At 35.1% G+C, this 23,410-nt stretch overlaps 1 protein-coding gene across 3 annotated transcripts in view; it reads right to left on the reverse strand.

Annotated features, from left to right (window-relative positions):
* CWF19L2 (CWF19 like cell cycle control factor 2) overlaps positions 1 to 23,410 on the reverse strand; it is a 144,512-nt gene that overhangs the window by 49,114 nt on the left and 71,988 nt on the right. For all 3 annotated transcript variants that reach the window (XM_027563860.1, XM_027563861.1, XM_027563859.1), the window contains exons 9-12: positions 22,104 to 22,200; positions 20,219 to 20,311; positions 5,087 to 5,191; positions 3,031 to 3,168 (exon numbers count right to left, since the gene is read on the reverse strand). In XM_027563860.1, coding sequence (XP_027419661.1) covers positions 3,031 to 3,168; positions 5,087 to 5,191; positions 20,219 to 20,311; positions 22,104 to 22,200 — 433 coding nt within the window. The remainder of the gene's footprint in view (positions 1 to 3,030; positions 3,169 to 5,086; positions 5,192 to 20,218; positions 20,312 to 22,103; positions 22,201 to 23,410) is intronic.

The raw sequence follows: 23,410 nt of genomic DNA on the forward strand, positions 1-23,410 counted from the left end.
ACAAGGCTAAAGAAAAAAATCCCTGAGCTTGAGGATATGACAACAGAAACTTCCACAACTGAAAAGCAGAGAGAACAAAAACAAACAAACAAAAAGAGCCAAGAGAGAATATTTAAGAGCTATGTGAAAGTGAAAGTCGCTCAGTTGTGTCGAACTCTTTGTGACCCCATGGACTATACAGCCCACGGAATTCTCCAGGCCAGAATACTGGAGTGGGTAGCCGTTCCCTTCTCCAGGGGATCTTCCCAACCCAGGGATCAAACCCTTGGTCTTCCAGATTGCAGGCAGATTCTTTACCAGCTGAGCCACAAGGGAAGCTACGGGACAACAATAAAACACAAAATGAGGTCATGATACTGTCCTACTAAAAACCTTCAAATGGTTCCCTATCATTTAAAACAAACAAGGGCTTCCCTGGTGGCTCAGTGGTAAAATTTGCCTGCCAACACAGGAGACATGGGTTTGATCCCTTGTCCAGGAAGATCCCACGTGCTATGGGGCAACTAAGTCCATGTGCCACAACTATTGAGCCTGTGCTCTAAAGTCCAAGAGCCTCAACCACTGAGCTCATGTGCTGCAACTACTGAAGCCCATGCACCCTAGAGCCCATGCTCTGCAACAAAAGAAACCCACATACTGCAACTAGAGAGCAGCCCTCACTTCCCACGACTAGAGAAAAGCCTGTGGAGAATGAAGACCCAGCACAGCTGGGAAAAAAAAAAAAAGAAAGAGTAGGTGTAAGGCAGAATGGGAAAGCAACTTTTAGAAATAAATAAATAAAACAAAAGCAGAAGCTCTCACACCTTGGCCCCAAGACCTGACATGGTCTGACCATTTCCTCTTCTACACCTCTTTTCATTTCTCCTCTATTCAGAGTCACATGTGTCATCCTGCTGTTTTTTAAAGCTTATAGTATTTGTCTCTTCTTCAGATCAACTGCATTTGTTGTTTCTGCTGCATGGTCTTCCCCTAGATTTTTTATACAGATCACTCCCCTTCACTTTGTTCAGAAGTCTGCTGAAATATCACCTTCACAGACAGGTCTTCCTTCAGCATTCTACTGAAAACACCATCCTATCTCCTTTTATCTTGTTTTACTCTCTACAAAAATATTTTCTATTTTGTGACACAGTATTTATGTTATGTAATTTTTTAATGTTATGTAATTTTTATATCATGCATTTGTTCATTTTATATCTCATCTACTAGAAATATAAGCTCCTTGGGGTTGGGGAACTTTATTACTTCACTATACCCAGCACCTAAAATGGTATCCAGCACAAATTAGATGCCCAATAAATACCTTTTAAAATTAATAAGTGATTTATTTTTAATTAAAAATTCTAACAAGGTTTTGTTTTATTTTCTGTATAAATGTGAATGGATTATAATAAAATTACTAAAACTATATTTCATTCAGACTTCTAAATTTCTGAGAAGGAAACTTCCATAAAAATATGTCCTTCTATCTGCAGTGAATTTCCAGACCCTAGAAGATTTCTAGTATTTCCCCCAAAATAAAGAGAAGAAAAATTAACCTAATAGGCTAAAGTTAAGTTCCCATACAATTCTTGGTGATAATAAACATTTCTATTTAAATCAAAGTATTTTTTACTCCCTCTGACACACATATATACACACTGATATCTTGATTGCCTTTGTTCTAGTTTTCATTAAGTTAATTTTTTCCATCAGGTAAAACATTCATATAGCTAAAAAGAAAAGTCTAACAAGGTATACAGTAAAAAGTCTCCCTCCTATTCCTCAGATACCTAGGTTCAAGTTCCCATCACCAATAGCATCATAAGCAAGGATGGCAATTTGTTCAATCAAGTGCCAAACAGTAAATATTTTCAGTCTTGTAGGCTACAAAGTCTCTGTCTCAACTACTCAGCTCAGCTGTTATAAAGTGAAAACAGCCCTAGACTACATGTAAAGTGAAAACAACCTTAGATTACATGTCAATGAAGCTGTTACAAAACGAAAATAGCCTCAGACTACATGGAAATAAAATGAACATAGCTGTGTTCCAATAAAACTTCACTTGTAAATACAGTGAGATAAATTTTCCCAGTGGAGTCAAACCCTAATTTAAATGTCTCTTTGGACACTGATGTACAGAACAGTCTTTTGGACTCCGTGGGAGAGGGAGAGGGTGGGATAATTTGGGAGAATGGCATTGAAACATGTATAATATCATATATGAAATGAGTCGCCAGCCCAGGTTCGATGCACGATACTGGGTGCTTGGGGCTGGTGCACTGGAATGACCCAGAGGGATGGTACGGGAAGGGAGGAGCTAGGAGGGTTCAGGATGGGGAACACGTGTATACCTGTGGTGGATTCATGTTGATGTATGGCAAAACCAATACAATATTGTAAAGTTAAAAAATAAAATAAAATAAAATTCAAAAATAAATAAATAAATAAATAAATGTCTCTTTGATAACAAGTGTTAATGGCAGTGTTTGAAAGGAAATGCAATGAAGCGTTTGCAACAAAGATAATTATTTGAAATTAAAAAATTCATCCTACTACCCATGAAACATTGATATACTTTTAAAAAGAATATAAAATTTTTATATGAATAGACTTAAGGTTATTCCAAGATGTCTTCTTTATAATATTTTTTATATATTACTTTAATTATACACCTGTGGCATAATTATGAAGAACCGATGAAACATCAAGACAAAACAGACTGGTAATCTAACTAGCAAGTATGTTGTCAACATTAAAAGTCTTGCCCCAAATGTTCTCTTAAATGGTAGAGCAAATATATAATTAACATTTTCATAGACTACATTATAAAATTAACCCAGAATTCTTATTTTAAAAAAAACTAAATCCCTAAAATATACTGCCCAATCACATCAATTCTAAAATGCAAGTTTCTAATGTGTCTTAGAAAGGATTTAATTTAATAAAACAAAGTTTAGAGAGAACCAGCTATCTCTGCAAAGTACATCACTGTAGACTGAGTAGACGGAATTTCTCAAAATTCAAAGGTATCCCAGCAATATATCTTACCTTAGATGTCATTCTCATAAAAAGTTTGTTGTGACTTTCTGCTGTTCCCATCTTTTCATTCTTGACTAAATCATTTAGGCTTAAGTTATCATCATCATGAAAGTATCTGACCCTTTCTTTTCCCTCATGAGTTGAAACCTATGACAAAATGAACACTGTAAGTTTAGTGAAAACACAAGTCTGAAGTATTTTAATAAACTACCTATAAATCTGACATTAAAAGTAAAAATCCCAATATATATCATAATCTTCCCTTCTAGTTTCTTTCTATTCTGTCTGCATCCATGTGGAAGAATTTCCATTAAAATGACACTCCCTACCTCTTCTGTACCATTACCTTCCTCTTCCCAAGGGATGGAAGCATGAAAGTATCTGATTTCTGAGTTTTAGGCAAAGGGCAGAATTGCTTTATGCTTTCTCTCCCCTCCTTGTAGTAAAAAATCCCTAACATTGTAGAGTTAAGTTGGAAGTTATCCAGAGATTGAGAAAGTATATCAAAAACAAAAGTGAGGTTTTAAGCAAATCTACTTCAAACAGCTGTATCAGAAGCAAAGCTGATATTCTGACTCTCATCTAAACAATTCCGGGTTTTCCTTTCAGTTGGTTCCATACCTATCAGTGGAAAAGAAAAGTGCTACGTATTACCTACCAAATCAAATCTCCTCAACACTGATCTCAAATTCCCTTATCCAAATAAATCCTGCTGTTCAACTTCTTTGGAACCACCCTCTTATTTTATGCCCATGTTACCATTCTCATCTTCACAACCTTGTATCTCACGTTCTATGACTTCAATCACTCCTTGGATGCAAATCTCTTTCTGGTCCCCTTATCCTTCATTATACTCAAAAAGCAAACCTCAGTGCCAAATGAATGTGTCTACCTCTTTACTCCTGTACCTAGATTACTCAATAGTAAGCAATTCAAGAACACGACTGAATGCCATCTGGCAATGGGTCTATGAACCCCAAGCCAGTTCTGTCATCTCATACAATTCAAACCTTTACTATTTTCCTATGACATCTTTCTTGCAAAACCCGAATACTTCCCATTTCATCAGAAGAGGTGTCTATCCCATTTCTATTTGCACTCAACAGGCAGATTATAAACATTTGACAGAAAGATTCTAAATGACTCTTTTGTGTACTTAATTACTGCTTATAAGATCTTTCAAATTTGAAACAAAAAATCTAACTTGAGAAAATTGAATATGTTGTTTTTGCCATTTTAAGAGCCTCAAGGCAGTGCTATAAATTAACCGCAGCAGCTAGAAAGCAGAAAACAAAATTAGGTTTATAAAGGATCAAACATAGATAAGAGATGTATGGGACCAAGGTTTTCCCTAAGAGCTATGATGAGTATGTAAAAAGAAGCTAGAAACAATGTCAAAGAAATAAACGTTAAAATTAAGACTTCCTTAAAAATTCAATGTTCACATCTGCTGTTGAATTAGATAACATTTTGTAAAAGGCAAAGGGATATAATTAGAAGTAATATCACTATTTACTGCCTTTTAATGTTTGCATTGGGCTTCCCTGGTGGCTCAGGGGTAAAGAATCCGCCTGCCAATGTAGGAGATGCGGGTTTGATTCCTAGGTTGTTAAGATCCCCTGGAAAAGGAAACAGCAACCCACTCCAATATTCTTGCCTGGGAAATGCCATGGACAGAGGAGCCTGGCAGGCTACAATACATGAGGCTACAAAGAGTCATATACTACTGAGCAATGAAAGACCAACAGCGTTTGCATTATTGAACTACATGTCTAAAAATATTTCAAAGGACAGTTGACCCTTGAACAATGCAAAGGTTAGGGGCAGTGAATTCCTCTTTTCCCCTTTGTATCAGATTATAGTTGATCCTTTAACTATACTCCATATCCACAGGTTCAAACCACCACAGATATGTAGTACTACAGTATGTAATTTATTGAAAAAGTTCTGTGTATAAGTGGACCTGAGCAATTCAAACTCAGGTTAAAGGATTAACTGTAAATCTGATACAAAGGGGAAAAAAGGAATTCTAAAGTAATAAACAAAAGATATATGTTAAACATACATTCTGTCTTTTCCTTCTTCCTTCTTGTTTTCCTGGTGTGTTTACAGGCCAGACTCTTCCGGAATGATCTGTTCTGACAAGGATCACTTCTTCCTGATCTTCATCCTATATAAAGTTTTAGAGGTAACAACTGAAAATATTGAAAAAAATACTGAATGCTTATATTTAATAGCCAAAAAAAGCATAAAATGATTTTATTTTCACATAATATTATGGATTATCTAAAGCATCCTGAACTTTCATTATCTACTATAATGTAAAGTGATCATAATCTTTTCAGGGAAAAGGTGGGAAAAAATATCCAAAGTTTACTTAACTTTTAAAATAATCACAGAAGCAAACTTCAAATTAAGCTTTCATTTAGATAATATAAAAGATGACAAAACACCAATGGTTCAAACAGGCGCTGTATGAGAGTGCCCATTACCTAAGAGCAGATGTTATATTTAACAAATGTTTTTTCAATTTAAAAATCCTGGCTTGTCAACAACATGGCAGAGTAGAAAGAAGTGGGCTCAACCCTTATTATAGAAATTTTGAGATCACAAGTAATTGCTGAAGAACGATTGACCAAAAAAATGCTGAAATCTACCAAAAAAGACACCCTAAACCCAAAGACAAAGAAGCTACAATGAGATGGAACGAGGGGCGCAGAAGCAATAAAATCAAATCCCATACCCGCTGGGTGGGCCAACCCACAAAGTGTAAGAAAAATTATACTACTGAAGTTCTCCAATAGGAGTGAAAGTCCTGAGTCATTAATCAGGCTTCCCAGCCTGCAGGTCTGGCAATGGGAGGAGGAGACCCCAAGAAATTTTGTTTTGAAGACAAATCTTCAATGATTTAACAGTACTGTGGGAAACAGAAATTCCACTTTTAAAGGGAGCACTCGGGGTCTCATGCATACCAGGACAGAGGAGAAGAAACAGTGACCTCATAAGAGACTGGACCAGATGTCCCTATTAATATTAGAGGGTCTCCCAGGGACAGGGGGGTAGGGGGTGGCAGTTATGGCTCAGATTTTCAACAGCATGAGGCTCCAATACTTTGGCCACCTGATGCAAAGAGTTGACTCATTGGAAAAGACTCTGATGCTGGCAAATATTGAAGGTAAAAAAGGAAGGTGGTGGCTGAGGATGAGATTGTTAGATAGCATCACCAATTCAATGAACAAGAATTTGAGCAAACTCTGGGAGACAGTGGAGGACAGAGGTCCCTGGAGTGCTATACTGTCCATGGGGTTGCAAGAGTCAGACACAACTTAGTGACTGAAAAACAATAACAACAGGAAACATGTATCAATAATTATCTTAAATGTTAATGGGATAAATACTCCAACCAAAACAAAGACTGGTTGAAAAACAGATCAGTATATATGCTGTCTACAAAGACCTACTTCAGATCTAGGAACATATACAAGCTGAAAGCAAGAAGATGGAAACAGGTATTCCATGTAAATGGTAATCAAAAGAAAGCTCGAGTAGCAATACTCATATCAGACAAAACAGACTTTAAATTACAGACTGTTACAAGAGACAAGAAAGGACACTACATAATGATCAATATAAATATACATGTACCTACTGTAGGAGCACCCCAATAATACAAATTCTAACAGTCATAAAAGAAGAAATCGATAAAACAACAATACTAGGAAACTTTAACTCTTTCCTCAATTAACAGATCATCCAGACAGAAGATCAAAAAGAAATACAAGCCTTAAATGACAGATTACACTGCATAGACTTAACTGGTATTTATAGAGAACTGCATCCAAAGGCAGTAGAATATATTTTCTTCTCAATTGCATAAGAACATGCCCCAGAAGAGATCACATCGTGGATCACAAATCAAGCCTCAGTAAACTTAACAAAACTAAAATCGTATCAAGCATCTTTTCTTACAACACTATAAGACTGGACATTAACACAAGAAAAAAAATCTAAAAAACATAAATACGTGGAGGCTAAACAATATGTTGCTAAACAACCAATGGATCAATGAAGAAATAAAACAGGAAATAAAAAATATCTAGAGACAAAGGAAAATGAAGCTCAACCATTCAAAATATGTGTGATGTGAGAAAAGAAGTTCTAAGAGAGAAGTTTAAGATAATACAATCTTACAGCAGGAAAAAGGAAAAACCACAAATAAACAACCTAACCTTACAATGAAAACAACCAGAAAAAGAGGAACAAACAAAACTCAAAGTTAGTAGAAGGAAAGAAATAATAGAGATCAGGGCAGAAATGAAAATTTTAAAAAATTAAAGATCAATAAAACTAAAACCTGGTTCTTTGAAAACAAAATTGATAAATCTTTAGCCAGATGCATCAAGAAAAAGAGGGAGTGGGTTCAAATCAATAAAATTAGAAATAAAAAAGAAGAAGTTACAATGTACCACAAAAATTAAAATGCTCATAAGAGACTGTCTCAAGCAACTAGATGTCAATAATATGGACAAGCTAGAGGAAATGAAGACATTCTTAGAAAGGTACAATCTCCCAAGAATCTTCTTCCATTGTAGAAATGGAAATATGAACAGACTAATTACAAGTAATGAATTGAAATTATGATAAAAAATCTTCCAACAAACAAAACTCAGCAACAAATGGCTTCATAGGCAAATTCTACCAAACATTTAGAGAAGAGTTAATATCTACATTTAGAAAAGAGTTAACATCATTCTTCTAAAACTATTTTGAAAAACTGCAAAGGAACAGTCCCAAAGTCATTCTATGAAGCCACCACAACCATCATGCCAAAATGAAACACAGATGACTACAGAAAAGGAGAAAATTATGGGCCAATATCACTGATTAACATAGACGCAAAAGTCCTCAACAAAATACTAGCAAGCTCAATCCAACAAAATATTAAAAGGGTCATATACCATGACCAAGTGGGATTTCTCCCAGGGATACAAAAATTTTTCAGTATTTTCACATTAATCAGTGATACAGCAACAAACTTAAGAACAAAAACCATACAGACATATCAACAGGCACAGAAAAAGCTTTTGACAAAATTCAACACCCATTTATGTTAAAAAACAAGAAAACCTTCCAGAAAGTGGGCATGGATGAAACATGTCTGAATATAATAAAAGCCAATTATGACAAAGCTACAGCCAACATTACGCTTACGAGTGCAAAGCTGAAAGCATCTCCTCTGAGATGAGTAACAAGACAAGGATGTCCACTTTTGCCACTTTCATTCAACACGGTTTTGGAAATCCAAGCCACCAAAATTGAAGAAGAAAAAGAAATGAAAGAAATCCAGATTGGAAAAGAAGAAATTAAACTGCCACTGTTTGCAGATGACATGGTACTATACATAGAAAATCTTAAAGATGCTACCAGAAAACTTGTAGAGTTCATCAATGATCAGTAAAGTTAGAGTATACAAAATTAAAACACAGAAATTTGTTATACATCTACACACTAAAAACAAAAGACCAGAAAGAGAAATTAAAGAAACAATCTCATCAACACATGAAAAAGAAACAAACATGCAGGAATAAAGCAACCTAAGGAGACAATAGATGTACAGTTCAAAAACAAGACAATGATCAAAGAAATCAAAGATTATACAAACAGATGAGAAGATATACCACATTCTTGGTTTGAAAGAATCAATACTGTCAAAATGACAATACTGCATAAGTCAATCTATAAAAATTGAATGCAATTCCTACCAAATTACCAATGGCATTTTTTTAGAACAAAAAGAAGAGAAAATTATTTGTATGGAAACACAAAAGACCTTGAAAAGCAAAATGAATCTGGAGAAAGAAAAATGGTGCTGGAGGAATCAGAATCCCTGACTTCAGACTACACTACAAAGCTACAGACATCAAAAAAATGGTACTGGCATAAAAATAGAAATACAGATCAATGGAACAGGATACAAAATCCACAAATAAACCCACACACCTATGGCCAATTAATCTATTACAACGGGGGCAAGACTATAAGGGAAGGAAGATGCTCTCTTCAAAAAATATTCCGAAGAAAACAGAACAGCTACATGTAAAACAAGGAAACTGGAACATTCTTTACCACCATACACAAAAATAAACTCAACACGACTAAAAACATAAATGTAAGACCAGATTCTATAAAAAGACTTAGAGGAAACCATAGGCAGAACACTCTTTAAAGTAAATCACAGTACTATCTTCCTGAGGCTGTCTCCCAGAGTAATATGAAAAGACAACCAATAGAATGGGAGAAAATATTTGCAAACAATGAAACCAGTAAGGGATTAATCTCCAAAATTTACAAACAGCTCATGTGGCTCAATATTAAAACACACACACAAACAAAATCAAAAAAGGGTAGATGACTTAAACAGACATTTCTCCAAAGAAGACATACAGATGGTAAAGAGGCACATTTGAAAAGATGCTGAACACAGCTAATTACTAGAAAAATGTAAACCAAAACTACAATGAGATGTCACCTTACACTAGTCAAAATAGCTATTATCAAAAAATCTGCAAACAGTAAAAGCTGGAGAGAGTGCAGGCACTGTTGGTGGGAATGTAAATTGATATAGCCACTATGGAGAAAAGTATGGAGATTCCTCTAAAAACCAAAAACAGAATCACCATATGAGCCAGCAATCCCACTACTGGGCATATACCCTGAGAAAACCATAATTCAAAAAGACACATGTACCCCAATATACCCTGCACCACTATTTACAAAGCAAAGACATGGAAGTAACCTAAATGTCCATCAACAAAAGCATGGATAAGACCATATGATACACATATAGAGTAGAACATCACTTAGCAATTTAAAAAAAAATGCAATTTGCAGCAAAACAGATAGACCTAGAGAATGTCATACTGAGTGAATAAGTTAGACACTGAAAGAACAATACATGTAATACTGCTTATATGTGGAATCCTAAAAAAAAAGGGGGGGGGGGCACCAACAAATTTATTTACAAAACAGAAACAGATTCACAGACTTAGAGAACAAGCTTACAGTTACCAGTAGGGAAAAGCAGGCAGAAGGGATAGATTGGGAGCTTGGGACTGACATATATGCACTACTTTTAAAACAGATAATCAACAAGGAACTACTGTATAGCATAGGGAACTCTGTTAAATACTCGGTAATAAACTAAATCAGAAAAGAATTTCAAAAAGAATTGACACATGTATATGTACAAACTGAATCAGTCTGCTCTACACTAGAAACTAACACAACATTGTTAATCAACTATGCTACAATAAAAAATTAAAAAAAAAAAGAATGGCAATTCTATCACAGCAGAAGGAGACTGAAATTCCACATCTTATCCCCTTCAAACCATAACTGAAGCATACTGACAAAGACTATATAGGTTTAAGGTACAAAAAAAGAGTAAAGACCCTACCAAATCTTGAAAGCAATTAAATGACAGAATGAACTTGTTGAATTATCTACCATAATGGTATTCCACATAACTTCTATTCTTTCAATTAACAGCCCTCAAATGATTTTCACTTCTACTCTTCAAAAGAAGTTATTCCCATGAACTTTTATTAAATATACACCCAACTGCATTCTATGATAAAAACAGAATTTTCCTGAAAAGGTCCTAATAAAAAAATGACATAAAGTATACTAGCTAACAACTTCATTAAAAGTCAATTCAAAACAAGACTAAGCAAATTATTTGCATTTCAGTCTATCTCTCCAAAGAGAATTAATTATTTAAAAAACTTTCAATTTCATTACTAGAGATTTACTTTCCCTGTTGAAACAGAAAGGGAAAAAAATGCATCCAAATTTTCGATCTTACATGCACACACAATATTATGTATTTCCACTATTAATCAACCAGTATTAATTAATAGTGTCATATTTTAAAGAATATCTCAGCTTACAGACACCTTCAACCTTGTAGGTGAAGGACAAAAATAAAAACCTACTAGAACAACCAAATAAAGGGAGACAAGAAATTTATATGAAAAAAAATTTAGAGTAATGAAAGTAAAGAAGACCCAAGATCTCAAAAAGAGATGTGTGGGCCTGGCAACCCTGGGGAGGTGCTGCGGGCTGGTGGGCGGGCTCAGGCAGTGGGATGGCAGAATTTCCACAGTGATAAGTCAACAGTGGAAAATCTGAAGAGATGCGAGCAGCAAAAAGAAACTAAACCAGAAGGTTCTGATGCTTGAAAAAGTAACAGTGTGCTCTCTAAGCTGTAACCAAGCTGTTAACACTGGTCTGCTGTTTCAAATCTTTGCTGCTGCAATACAGAACTGAAGAAATTATACACTCCCCTAATATATCTGGTGCCGTGACCTGGATGTAACCTGGCTGAAATAACCTCAGCTCAGCACCTGCAAGGCAGAGACCAAGCATGGCAGAAGCCAAATTTGACAAAAGCTCATGCTATAGAAGCCAAACACAAAAGAAATCCAGCACAGTGGAATTGACAAGAAGCCCAGCATGCTGGAAACCAGGACACCAAAAACAAACTTGGCAAAAAGCTCATGTGGCTCAGTCTCAGATTCCAGAAGACCTCCAGCTAAGAGATCAAGCCCTGAGCCTTTAGAGTGGGAGCACTAACTCCAAGACCCTAGAGTACCAGAGAACTAACCCTAGGAAGTACCAAATAGTTAGAACTTCCACAAATGAAACCACTTGAATGCAAGAACGGGCATCTTCCAACCACCCTGTGCAAGACGCCTCACCCAAACAACAAACAAACAAAAAAAAACAAACCTAATCATCAGTAGACAGGATTACCACCTCACTCAGCCTTGCCCATCAGAGGAAAAAGCAAAAAAAAAAAAAAAAAAATTCAGCACAAATCTCACCCTATATGAAGCTTACACAAACCACTGGATCAAACTTAGGAAGGCAGAAACCAAAAGGAAGAAATAATTCAACCTTGAAGACTGGGGAAAGAAGACCTCAAACACAATAAGCTTTAAAAAAATAATGAAAAGGCAGAGAAATACTGCACAAATGAAGGAACAAACTAGAAACACAGAAGTCCAAATAAATGAACAGGAAATACACAAACTACCTGAAAAAGGATTCAGTATAATGATAGAAAAGATGATAAAAATTCTTGAAAACAGAAAGGAGAAAATGCAAGAATCAATTAACAAAGACCCAGAAGAATTAAAGAATAACCATATAGAGACAAACAACACATGTACTGAAATTAAAAATACTCTAGAAGGAATTAATGGAGAAGGCAATGGCAACCTACTCCAGTACTCTTGCCTGGAAAATCCCATTGACCGAGGAGCCTGGCAGGCTGCAGTCCATGGGGTCGCTAAGAGTCGGGCATGACTGAGCGACTTCACTTTCACTTTTCACTTTCATGCATTGGAGAAGGAAATGGCAACCCACTCCAGTATTCTTGCCTGGAGAATCCCAAGGACAGAGGAGCCTAGTGGGCTGCCGTCTATGGGGTTACACAGAGTCAGACACGACTGAAGCGACTTAGCAGCAGAAGCAGAAGGAATCTAAAACAGAATATCTGAAGCAGAAGAACAAATCAGTGAGCTGGAAGATAAAATCACGGAAATAACTTCTGAAGAGCAGAAAAAATAAAAAGAACGAAAAGAACTGAGGATAGTCTCAGAGAATTCTGGGACAGTATCAAATGCACCAACATTCAAAATATATGGGTCTCAGAAGAAGAGAAAAAGAAAGGGTATGAGAAAATTTTTGAAGAGATTATAGATGAACATTTCCCCAACATGGAAAAGGAAATAGTCAATCAAGTACAAGAGGCACAAAGAGTCCCATACAGGATAAACCACAGGAGAAACACACTAAGACACATACTAATCAAACTAAAAAGATTAAACACAAAGAAAGAATATTAAAAGCAGCAGTAGAAAAGCAACAAGTAATATACAAGGTAAACCCCAGACATTTACCAGCTGATCTTTCAGCAGAAACTCTTCAAGCCAGAAGGAAATGGCAGAATATATGTAAAGTACTGAAAGGGAAAAATCTACAACCAAGATTACTGTACCAGAGTAAAACCAAGTATCTCATTCTAAACTGATGGAGAAATCAAAAACTTTTCAGACAAGCAAAAGTTAAGAGAATTCAGTACCACTAAACCAGCTTTACTACAAATGTTAAAGGGACTTATATAGTCAAGAAATGCAAGAGAAGAAAAAGATTTACAAAATCAATCCCAAACAATGAATAAAATGGCAATAGGAACATATATATCAATGATTACTTTAAATGTAAACAGATTAAATGTTCCAACCAAAAGACACAGACTGGCTGAATGGATACAAAAACAAGACCCATATATATGCTATCTACAAGAAACCCACTTCAGACCCAAGGAGACATAGGGACTGAAACTGAGAGGATGGAAAAATACATTCCATGCGAATGGAAAGCAAAAGAAAGTTAGAGTAGCAATCCTCATATCAGACAAAGTAGACCTTAAAATGAAGAATGTTACAAGAGATAAGAAAGGACACTACATAATGATCAAGGGATCAATCCAAGAGGAAGATATAATTGTAAATACCTATGCTTCCAAGATAGGAACACCTCTACATAAAACAAACACTAACAGGCATAAAAGGAGAAATTGACAGTAACACAAAAATAGTAGGAGATTTTAACACCCCATTCACAACAATGGATATTTCATCAAACAAAATTAATAAGGAAATACAAGTCTTAATTGACACATTAGATGAGATGGATCTCACTGATATGTTTAAGACATTCTATCCAGATGCAGAAGAATACACCTTCTTCTCAAGTGCACAGAGAACATTCTCCAGGATAGACCCACATCTTGGGTCACAAATCAAACCTGAGTAAACTTAAGAAAATTGAAATCGTATCAAGCATCTTTTCTGACCACAATGCTATGAGACTAGATATCCACTACAAGAAAAGAACTGTAAAAAACACAACACATGGAGATTAAATATGTTTCTAAATAACCAACAGGTTATTGAAGAAATCAAAAGGGAAATAAAAAAATTCCTAGAAACAAATGACAATGAAAACACGACAACTCAAAACCTATGAGATGCAGCAAAAGCAGTTGTAAGGGGTAGTTTATAGCAATACAATCCTACCTCAAGAAACAAGAAAAACATTGAATGGACAACTTAACTTTACACCTAAAACAACTGGGAAAAGAATCAAAAATACTCATAATTAGCAGAGGAAAGAAATTATAAAGATCCAAGCAGAAATAAATGAAAAAGAAATGAAAGAAACAACACTAAAGATTAATAAAACTAAAAACTGGTTCTTGGAGAAGATAAACAAAATTGACAAACCTTTAACCAGATTGATCAAGAAAATAAGAGAGAAGAATAAAATCAACGAAATTAGAAATGAAAAAGGAAAGGTTACAACAGAAAATGCAGAAATACAAAGGATTATGAGGCTATTATGACCAACTATATGGCAATAAAATAGATAACCTGGAAGAAATGGACAGATTCTTAGAAAAGTTCAACCTCCCAAGACTGCATCAGGAAGAGATAGAAATTATGAACAACCCAATTACAAGCACTGAAATAGAAGCTGTAACCAAAAAATCTCCCCAAAAACAAAAGCCCAGGACCAAACAGCTTCACAGGAGAATTCTATCAAACATTTAGAGAAGAGCTAATGCCTGGATAGGCATTAGAAGGATTTCTAAAATTCTTTCAAAAAACTGCAGAGGAAGGAACACATACAAACTCATTCTACTAGGGCACCATCACCCTGAAACCAGACAACACAAAAAAAGAAAACTACAGGCCAATATCACTGATGAACATAGATGCAAAAATCCTCAACAAAATTTTATCAAAAGGAATTCAACAACACATCGAAAAGCTCATTAACCATGATCAACTTGGGTTTATTCCAGGGATGCAAGGATTCTTCAATATATGCAAATCAATTAATGTGATACACCATATTAACAAATTTAAAGATAAAAACCATATGATAATCTCAATAGATGCAGAAAAAGACTTTGACAGAAGTCAACACACATTTATAATTAAAACTACTTAAAAAATGGGCATAGAAGGAACCTATCTCAATATAATTAAGGCCATATAAACATTATTCTCAATGGTGAAAAACTGAAAGCATTCCCCATAAGATTAGGAACAAGACAAGGGTATCCACTTCCACCACTATTATTCAACACAGTTTTGGAAGTCCTAGCTATAGCAATCAGAGAAGAAAAAGAAATAAAACGAATCAAGATCAGAAAAGTAGAAGTAAAGCTCTCACTGTTTATACATGACATGATACTGTACATAGAGAACCCTAAAGATAGTATTAGAAAATTACTAGAGATAAAGATAGTTATCAAACAATTATTAGAGCTAATCAGTGAATTTAGCAAAGCTGCAGGATACAAAATCAATACACAGAAATCACTTGCATTTCTATATACTAACAATGAAAAATCAGAAAGAGAAATTAAAGAATCAATCCCATTCACCACTGCAACAAAAAGAATTAAACATCTAGGAATAAACTTACCTAAGGAGACAAAAGAACTGTACACAGAAAATTATAAGATACTGATGAAAGAAATCAAAGATGACATAAACAGATAGAGAGATATTCCATGTTTCTGGTAGGAAGAATCAATATTCTGAAAATGACTATACTACCAAATGCAATCTACAGATTCAATGTGATCCCTATCAAATTACCAATGACATTTTTCACAGAACTAGAACAAAAAATTTCATAATTCAAATGGAAACACAAAAGACCCCAAATAGCCAAAGCAGTCTTGAGAAAGAAGAATGGAGATGGAGGAATCAACCTTCCTGACTTCAGATTATACTACAAAGCTACAGTCATCAAGACAGTATGGTACTGGCACCAAAATATAGACCAATGGAACAAGACGGAAAGCCCAGAAATAAACCCTTACACCTATGGGTACCTTATTTTTGACAAAGGAGGCAAGAATATACAATGGGGCAAAGACAGCCTCTTCAACAAATGGTGCTGGGAAAACTGCACAGCTATATGTAAAAGGATGAAATTAGAACACTTCCTAACACCATACACAAAGATAAATTCAAAATGGATTAAAGACCTAAATCTAAGACCAGAAACTATAAAACTCTTGGAGGAAAATTAGGCAGAACACTTGATGACATAAATCAAAGCAAGATCCTCTAGGACCCACCTCCCAGAGTAATGGCAATAAAAACAAAAGTAAATAAACTTAAAAGCTTTTGTACAACAAAGGCAACTATAAGCAAGGTGGGAAAAAAAAAAAAAAACCCTCAGAATGGGAGAAAATAATAGCAAAGGAAACAATTGACAAAGGATTAATTTCCAAAATACACAAGCAGCTCATACAACTCAATGCTAGAAAAACAAACAACCCAATCAAAAAGTGGGGAAAAGACCTAAGCAGACATTTCTCCAAAACATACAGATGGCTAACAAACACATGGAAAGCTGTTCAACATCGTTCATTATTAGAGAAATGTAAATTAAAACCACAGTGAGATATTACCTCACAATGGTCAGAATGGCCATCATCAAAAAGTCTACAAACAATAAATGCTGGAGAGGGTGTGGAGAAAGGGAACGCTCTTGCACTGTTGGTGGGAATGTAAATTGAGGCATCCACAGTGGAAGACAGTATGGAGACTCCTTAAACAACTAGGAATAAAATCATCATATGACCCAGCAATCCCACTCCTAGGCATATACCCTGAGGAAACCAAAATTGAAAAAGACTCATGTATCCCATTGTTCACTGCAGCACTATTTACAATAGCTAGGACATGGAAGCAACCTAGATGTCCATCAACAGATGAATGAATAAAAAAAGGTTTGGTACATGTACACAATGGACTATTACTCAGCCATAAAAAGGAACAGATTTGAGTCAGTTCTGATGAGGTGGATGAACCTAGAACCTACTATACAGAGTGAAGTTAATCTAAAAGAGAAGGATAAATATCATATTCTAACGCATATATATGGAATCTAGAAATACGGTACTGAAGAATTTATTTACAGGGCAGCAAGGGAGAAACAAACATAGAGAACAAACTATGCACATGGGGAGAGGGGAGGGGAGGGTGAGATGTATGGAAAGAGTAACATGCAAACTTATATGTAAAATAGATAACCAATGGGAATTTGCCATGTGGCTCAGGAAACGCAAACAGGGGTTCTGTTTCAACCTAGAGGGTAGGATGGGGAGTGAGATGGGAGGGAGTTTCAAAAGGGAGGGGATATATGTATACCTATGGCTGATTCATGTTGAGGTTTGACAGAAAACAACAAAATTCTGTAAAGCAATTATCCTTCAATAAAAAAGATTAAAAAAAAGACACAGAAAGGCTGACTAGATGATAAAAGAAGAGCCTACAATAAACTACCTGCAGAAAACCAACTTTAGGGCAAAAGACACACATAGATGGAATATGATGGGTTGGAGAATGACAGCTCATGCAAACATAACTGCAAGAAATCAGGGTACCAATACTCTTCTCAAACAAAATAGACTTTAAAGCAATGGATATAAAGAGAGATTAAGAAGAACCCTATATAATAATAAAGTGAAAGTGAAAGTCGCTCAGTCATGTCCACTCTTTGCGACCCCTACTGGAGTGGGTAGCCTTTCCCTTCTCCAGGGGATCTTCCCAACCCAGGGATCGAACCCAAGTCTCCTGCACTGCAGGCAGGTTCTTTACCAACTGATCCACAAGGGAAGCCCATATAATAATAAAAGGATCTATAAAAGAAGAGGACTTTACACTCATTAACATATGTGCAACCAATATAGGAACACCTAAAGTAATAAACATACTAACAGACATAAAGAGAGAAAATGATGGGAATACAAAAATAGTATGAGACTTAATACAGAACTCCTATTAATGGACAGATCTTCCAAACAGAAAAATGATAAGGCAACAGAGATTCTAAATGATACAATAGAACACTTAAACGTCATTTATGTTTTCAGGACTCTATATAAAAACAAACAAACAAAAAATACAAATTCTTTTTGAATTCACTATAAACTAAGACACAATATAATCCTCAAGAAATTTGAGTATAATAATTATTTCAAGCATCTTTTCTGACCACAATTGCATGAAACTAGAAATCAAATACTGAGTGAGAAACTAGGAAAAAAACAATATGGAGACTAAACAACATACTACTTAAAAACTAAGGGTCATGATGAAATCAAGAGGAAGTTAAAAAATATCTTGAGATAAATGACAATGAAAACACAACCGTAGAAAATCTATGGGATGCAGCCAAAGCACAGAGAAGTTCACAGCAATACAAGCCTTTCTCAAAAAACAAGAAAAATCACAAATAAGGAACGCAACTTGCCACCTAAAAGAATTACACAACAAACAAACAAAACCTAAAGACAGGATAAGGAAGGAAACAATAAAGGTCAGAGAATAAATAAATAAAGGATGTTTTAAAAAATAGAAAAATATCAATAAAACCCAGAGCTGGTTCTTTTAAAGAATAAACAAAATCAACAAATCTCTGACCAAGAACTTTAAGAAAAGAGAGGACCGCCCCCCCTCCCCCGCAAATAATAAGAAATAAAATGGGAGAAATAGCAACCAATATTGCAGAATACAAAAGTACCAAAAGAAAATATTATGAACAATTACATGCCAACAAAGTGTACAACCTAGAAGAATTGGACAAGTTTCTAGAAACACACAGCCTACCAAAACTGAACAAAAAAGTAGTAATTTGGAAAAGACTGATGAATTTCACTAGAACTGAAATCAAATCTGTAAAAATAAAAATCCTTCCTGCAAAAAACAAGTCCAGGACCAGATGGTTTCACTGGGAAATTCTGCCAGATACACAAATAAGAGCTTACAGTGATCCTTCTCAAACACTTCAAAAAGATTGAAGAGGAAGAAACATTCTTAAATTCATTCCATAAAGCCACCATCACCCTGATCATCAAAACCAGACAAAGACACTGCCAAAACAGAAAATACCTTTGATGACTATGGATACAAAGATTCTCAACACTAATTCATATTCCTCTCTCATCTAAACCATCACAATAATCAAGTCAGCTCTCCTTCAAAATATACACGGAAAACATTTATGCATATAAAAAATCTAATTACTTCAAACATTCTTCAGCTACTATCTTAGTCAAGTTCACTGTTCTTTCCTATGTGTATTAATGCAAAAGCTTAACTAGACCCCATGTTTGCCCTATTCTCCTTCAATCTACTCTTAACAAAAAAGCCAGGATGGTTCTGTCAAAATACATTTTCTGCTCAAAAATCTGAAACAGCTTTACTTCTCACCCAGAATAAAAACCTACTTCCTTAACTTTTAAGCTTAACATGATCTGGCCTCCCACAGACTCTCTAATCTGGATCTTCCACTTTCTTCTCTTTCACTCATTTCACTCCAGCAACACTGGTCTCCTTGCTATTTTGTCTAAATACTGGACACACATCCAATCTTCTGTTCCTTATGTCCACAGTGCTCTTCACTCAGATACATAGAGATCACTGTTTAACTTACTTCAAGTCCTTGCTTCATCGTCACTTTTCTAATGAGAATTAGCCTATGCACCCCAAGACACACACACATAAACATACAGCATACCTGACATTCAAGATTCCCTCTACCCTGCTTAGGATATGTAACTTTCTACTATGCTGTATAGTTTATTATCTTTATCAGTTTATTATCTTTCTCTTCCTGTTCAAATAATACTCTGCAAAGACAGATGTTTTTTATCTGTTTTATTGACCAATAGATAGGCAAACGAATCCTAGAACAAAATATTTTACATGAGAGGGATACCAAATTCAAGTGTCTCATTCTGGACAGAAAGAAGTTAATGACCAGTTTGACTTGTGCTAGGTCAGTCAGTAAATGGCAGAGCCTAGAATAAAACCAGGCCCCCTTGACCCTAGACATAGGCTTTTGTCCATCAGGACACAATGGTATAAGATAAGAGAATACATATGAAAATAAATATTAAAAACAAGCAAACAACCATAAACATATACAAACACATCAGTAAGAGATACAGACACATTTAACATTAAATAGTACCACTGCCAAGCACAAGTATTACACAAAGTAATTGGCTACCTATAATCAAACTGTTATTACTTACCTCCACCCTAGATTTTTTTGATGACGTCTGTGTTACAGTGTCTTGGAATTTATTTGCCTTATCAAGTTGGGCTTTAAGTTGTTCAGCTAATTCCTTCAATAGAAAAGATAAGAAAAACAGGTGTGATATATAGTTTAATTCATTTGTAGAATATTTCAAATTCATATGATGATGATGATGTTCAGTCATTGAGTCATGCCCAACTCTGTGACTCCCTGGACTGTAGCCCGGCAGGCTCTCTGTCCATGGGGTTCTCCAGGCAAGAATACTGGAGTGGGTTACCATTTTCTTCTACAGGGGATCATCCCCGGACCAGGGAACAAAGCTGCATCTCTTGCATTGGCAGGTGGATTCTTTACCCACTGAGTCTAATGCATTACTTTTTAATGAACTCATCTGTTTTACAAAATTCTCAAATATTCATGGAAATTGTTTATATTTTGGTAGTAAATAATTACAAGGACATATATTTAAGAGAAGATAAAAGAAATACATATCCTTAAGAAGGGAATTTTTATAATTCCTTAGATACTATAAACTTCCAATGCTCAGAATTTCAGTTATTTATAAAAAGAAAGCCATCATAGTATTTAAAATAATACCTTATTTACTGTTGATAGGTAACTTATATAAAAACTGAATGCATTTCATTTTTATTCTAGGAAATCTATAAAATCTATATGTTAGTATAAAATCTATAAAATCTATATGTTAGTATAAAATCATAAAATCTATATGTTAGTATAAAAAATACTAACATATAAAACAATAAATCACAATGAAATAAATTAAATGAATAGAATACTATGACAAGCAAAGACAGTTTTCTCCACTGCAGTGGTTCCATGAACACAGAACACTTTTTTAACATATGTTAATCTCCTAACATGGTTACCTTCCTTTCACTATTTTAACCAATTTATTTGTGCTTTCAAAACACAAATGTTATTTTCTTGCTGTTAGTGGTGGTCTGTCTCGCTTACTAATTTCTGGGTTGAGCTTAAGTTCAGTGTCATTAAGGATCAGATTCAGAGAGAGTGCAGCATATGCAAGATATGATTTTTATTAGAGATACACACTGATAAAAATAGAAGTATCAGGTTTGTTCACTTTTTGTTCTACTACAGAGTGTCACATAGATAGTGCAACAAAACAGAAGACTACTTAAGATGACTTTTATTTGGATTTGAGATGTTTATATACATATGACCACAAAAGAATCAATTTTTTCAGGACACAGAAAGCTGTCTGACTTTGCCATTCTGCCATGTGCAGTGTAACATGTATTTTGTATAAGAGAAATGTGATAATAATAAATAGATAGATGCCACTCTTACCAAATAATTTCATTTTTATTCAATTCTCAGGTTAAGTCTCAAATCACAACATTATCATGGGAATTAAGTGAGCTACACAAAGCATGTAACCCAGTCAGGCACAAACATGTTGCCTAAAATTTTGAAAAAATTAATTAACCATTCTTTTTAGTAGCTCAATTTTAAAGTTCCTAAGTAAGGGAATTTAAGAAAGTAACACATTATTAATAAAATATGACTGAAAAGTGAAGGAAGACAGTGACATTTCTGTATTTCCCTCAAATATGTTCAGTAAGTTATAAAAAGAAGAATAAAGCAAATATCCAACTTAAAAAGAAAATTTAAAAGCACTTAGTTCCCTAAAATCATAAATTTCAAAAATTTGACTAGTTTACTTAGAAGTAGACAATACTGTTCTTAAGAGTGCTCAGAACTCTCTTCAAAGAATAAATAAGCAGCATTATTGTCAAAAGATGCTACATCCCCATAGCTTAGGAACTGCCAAAATTACTTGTAAGAAGTTAAATATTTAGTAATTATTCTCCAAAAGAACAAAATATAAGCCTTACCATATTTCCCATCATCTCTGCCTTGATAATTTTGGCTCCTAACTTGTTCTTCTCATCAACACTCAAGACGTGGATAGACTCATCCCCTGGACTACTTCTGTTTGAACAGGACAGACAAAGAGTATATGAAATATAAGTACATATTAACAACAAGTAAGCTGTTGTAAATAACAACACCAAGATTCAAATGTTATTTCAAATGACCTTCACAAAGCAATCAACACAAACAGAAATAATAAATATAAAAGCCTCAATGCTTCCCTAAAAATCACTACTTAAAGATACTGTGTTACAATGCCATCATGGCCAATGGCAGTGACCAAAGACCTATACCTGACCAAAGACCCAGTAGCAGTGAGAAAAATAATAAAAGTAATATTCATCATAACTTAATATTCCTGTGAAGTGAAGTAAAAGTCACTCAGTTGTGTCCAAATCTTTGGGATCCCATGGACTATACAGACCGTGGAATTCTCCAGGCCAGAACACTGGAATGGATAGCCTTTCCCTTCTCCAGGGGATCTTCCCAACCCAGGGATGAACCCAGATCTCTCACACTGCAGGCAGATTCTTTACCAACTGAGCTATTAGGGAAGCCCCTAATATTCCCATACTTATTCTAAAAAAAGAAACAAAAATTAACACTGTAATCAGGTCATAATTCTACACATCTAGAGAAATTCTTCTTATTCAATGGATAACTTACTGATAATCTAAGAAACTATAATCAGAAAATTACATTTACCTACATTTGAAGAATAAAAATAGTGACCACGTGCTCTTTTGCAATGACAACCCACAATTAGACAACATAAACCTAATTTACAGCTAAGATGATGTATCGAACCTATAGTGTGCAAGCCTCAAAGAAGAAAAGATAAATTTCCTGCCCAGGTCAGATTCCTGGCATATACAAAGTTCTCCTAACAAACTTTGCCTTACTGCCACAAGAAAGATTTGAGACTACAATACAAGGAGGGTGAACCTACGCAGAGCATGAAGGACTCCTCAATGAAAGAGAAATAGCTAAGAGTCCAAGGCAGCTAAAGAGGGGAGAGCTGCACAGTGAAAGAATTCCAGAGAAGTATAGAGAGTTCCCCTTGAGTAATAATCAGAAACTACCTGTAGTCGTGAAAATAACATCTCAAAGAATTAGAGGAACAGCATTCAGCATTCCTGGTAATAGGAATAGGTCCCAATAGCCAAACTAGGAAAATTCATAATTATGAAAGCAGTGGGTAGAGTATTAAAGGTCCTTTTTCATGAATGGGAAATAAACCCTAGACTAAATGCTGCTCTGGGTCCAC

This window comes from Bos indicus x Bos taurus, chromosome 15 (assembly GCF_003369695.1).
Source record: "Bos indicus x Bos taurus breed Angus x Brahman F1 hybrid chromosome 15, Bos_hybrid_MaternalHap_v2.0, whole genome shotgun sequence".
Lineage (NCBI taxonomy): Eukaryota > Metazoa > Chordata > Mammalia > Artiodactyla > Bovidae > Bos > Bos indicus x Bos taurus.